This window comes from Oxyura jamaicensis (genome assembly GCF_011077185.1).
Source record: "Oxyura jamaicensis isolate SHBP4307 breed ruddy duck chromosome 33 unlocalized genomic scaffold, BPBGC_Ojam_1.0 oxy33_random_OJ71643, whole genome shotgun sequence".
NCBI classification, from domain to species: domain Eukaryota; kingdom Metazoa; phylum Chordata; class Aves; order Anseriformes; family Anatidae; genus Oxyura; species Oxyura jamaicensis.
Window position 1 is genome coordinate 546 of NW_023305070.1, and position 2,355 is coordinate 2,900.

The 2,355-nt window shown below is 70.2% G+C and overlaps 1 protein-coding gene across 1 annotated transcript in view; it reads left to right on the plus strand.

Moving 5' to 3' along the window:
• The window catches only part of ADCY6 (adenylate cyclase 6), a 2,799-nt gene extending 539 nt beyond the window's left edge, over positions 1–2,260 (plus strand). Inside the window, exons 2-9 of the mRNA XM_035313300.1 lie at positions 72–97; positions 215–362; positions 669–766; positions 849–936; positions 1,013–1,129; positions 1,224–1,382; positions 1,860–2,035; positions 2,132–2,260. Coding sequence (XP_035169191.1) covers positions 72–97; positions 215–362; positions 669–766; positions 849–936; positions 1,013–1,129; positions 1,224–1,382; positions 1,860–2,035; positions 2,132–2,165 — 846 coding nt within the window. The 3' untranslated portion in view covers positions 2,166–2,260. The remainder of the gene's footprint in view (positions 1–71; positions 98–214; positions 363–668; positions 767–848; positions 937–1,012; positions 1,130–1,223; positions 1,383–1,859; positions 2,036–2,131) is intronic.
• The last annotated feature ends 95 nt before the right edge of the window (positions 2,261–2,355 follow it).

Sequence of the window (2,355 nt, forward strand, 5' to 3'; positions counted from 1 at the left end):
GGACCCCCCCCCCCCCCCCAGTCCCTGCCAGTGCCCCTGATGCCCCCCCCACCTCCTTTTTGTCTCCCCAGGGCATCGATGACTCCAGCAAGGACAAGTAAGTGCCCCCGTAGCTCAGTGCTCAGCGTTCTGGGAAGGGGGCTGAGCCGGGGGGCTGGCGGGGGGTGCGGGGGGGGGGCACAAGGAGCCTTGACCCCCCCACCCCATGCCGCAGCCGTGGTGCCCAGGAGGCCCTCAACCCCGAGGACGAGGTGGACGAGTTCCTGAGCCGGGCCATCGACGCGCGCAGCATCGACCAGCTCCGCAAGGACCACGTCAAGAAATTCCTGCTCACCTTCCAGACGCCCGATCTGGAGAAGAAGGTGGGGACCCCTCTGTCCCCCTCTGTCCCCCTCTGTCCCCCTCTGTCCCCACTCCGTCCCCTTTATCCTAGCCCGACTGTCACCTTTGTCCCCTCCATCTCAGCCCATCCCATCTCACCATCCCCTCGGGTCATCTTTGTCCTGGCCCCATGGTCCCTTTCATCCCAGCCCGGGGTCCCCTCTGCCCCCCTCTGTCCTTTTGGGGGCCCCCCTCTGTCCTTTCCATCCCAGCCCCGTGGTCCCCCCTGTCCCCTTCTGTCCCCTTCCGTCCCCCCCCCTCCCAGCTCACCCTCCTCCTCCCCGCAGTACTCCAAGAAGGTGGACGACCGCTTCGGCGGCTACGTGGCCTGCACCCTGCTCGTCTTCTGCTTCATCTGCTGCCTCCAGTTTTTGGTGTTCCCCCCGTGAGTGCCGCGGCCCCGCTGCCCCCGGTGTCCCCCCCCCGCCGCCACCACAACCACCGCTCACGGCCGCCTCTCTCCGCAGCTCCCCGCTGATGCTCGGCGTCTACGTCGGCATCTTCGTCCTCCTCTCCGCCATCCTCTTCGTCTGCGCCGTCTACTCCTGTGTCACTGTGAGTAGGGGGCGGGTGGGCAGCTTACGGGGGGGGCTCGGTGGTGCCTGACCGGGGTCTTTCCCTCCCCCCCCAGCTCTTCCCTGCCGCCCTGCAGCGGCTCTCCCGGGCCATCGTCCGCTCCCGCGCCCGCAGCACCGCCATCGCCGTCTTCACCGTCCTGCTCGTCTTCGTCGCCGCCTTTGTCAACATGGTGAGGGTGCGGGGACCGGGCTCGGGGATGGGGGACATGCGGGGGGTCAGGGGGGGCTCGGGGCTCACCCCCTGCCTCCCCCCTTCTGCCCCAGTTCGCCTGCAGCCGGGTTCCCCTGCGGGACTGCGCCGCCCGCGAGCTCAACATCACCCCCGCGGCGGTGGGGCCCTGCCAGCTCCGTGCCCTCAACCTCTCGCTGGGGGCCCCCCCGGGGCCGTGCCGCCCCCACGGGCCGGCCTGCGACTTCCCTGAGGTGAGAGGTTGTGGGGTGCTGGGATGGGGACCGGGGACCCCCCCGCCCCCCAGGCATGAGATCCTGCTGGGGTGCCGGTGTAGGGCTGCCAGCGTGGGACCCTCGAGGGTGCAGGGTCCCCAAGGGTGCTGGCATGGGGTTCCTGAGGGTGTAGGGTGCTGGCACGGCTCGCTGGGTGCAAAGTCCTTGGGGGTGTGTTTTTGGGGGGGCCTGACTGAGTAGGGTACCCCCACATGGCCCTTACTGTGTCCCGAAAGGTGCCATGTCCCCAAGGGTGCTGGCACGGGGTCCTTGAGGTTATAGGGTGCTGGCATCGGCCCCTGTGGGTGCGAGGTCCTGCACGGTGCTGGCACGGGGTTCCCACAGGTGCCAGGTCCCCGCAGGTGCGGGGTGGCACCGGGGAGGGGTTGGGGGTGCCCACGGGTGCCGCTGCAGCCCCGTGCACCCCCCGCCTGTGTCGTGTCCCCCCCCCCGCAGTACTTCACCTACAGCGTGCTGCTCAGCCTGCTGGCCTGCTCCGTCTTCCTGCACATCAGCAGCATCGGGAAGCTGCTGCTCATGGTGGCCATCGAGGCCACCTACCTGGTGCTGGTGGAGGGGCCCCAGGCCGCCCTCTTCGACAACGCCGACCTGCTGGTGGTGGCCAACGCGCTGTGAGCGCCCCCCCCCCCCCCCCCCCCCCCCCCCCCGGGGGTCCCCCCCCCCCCGCGTGGGGTCCCCACCCCGCTGACCCTCTGTCCTCCCCGCAGGCCCTTCTTCAACGTGACCCAGGGCGAATGGTGAGGGGGGAACTGGGACCAGGGGGGTGCGGGGAGAGGAGGGGAGTGGGGTGGCAGCGGGAGGGACCCTTGGGGGGCTGTGCTGGGAGGGAGAGAGCGTCTTGGGGGTCTCCGTGTGTCCCCTGGGGGGTCTCCGTGTGTCCCCTGGGGGGTCTCCGTGTGTCCCCTGGGGGTCTCCACATGGCATGGGGGCA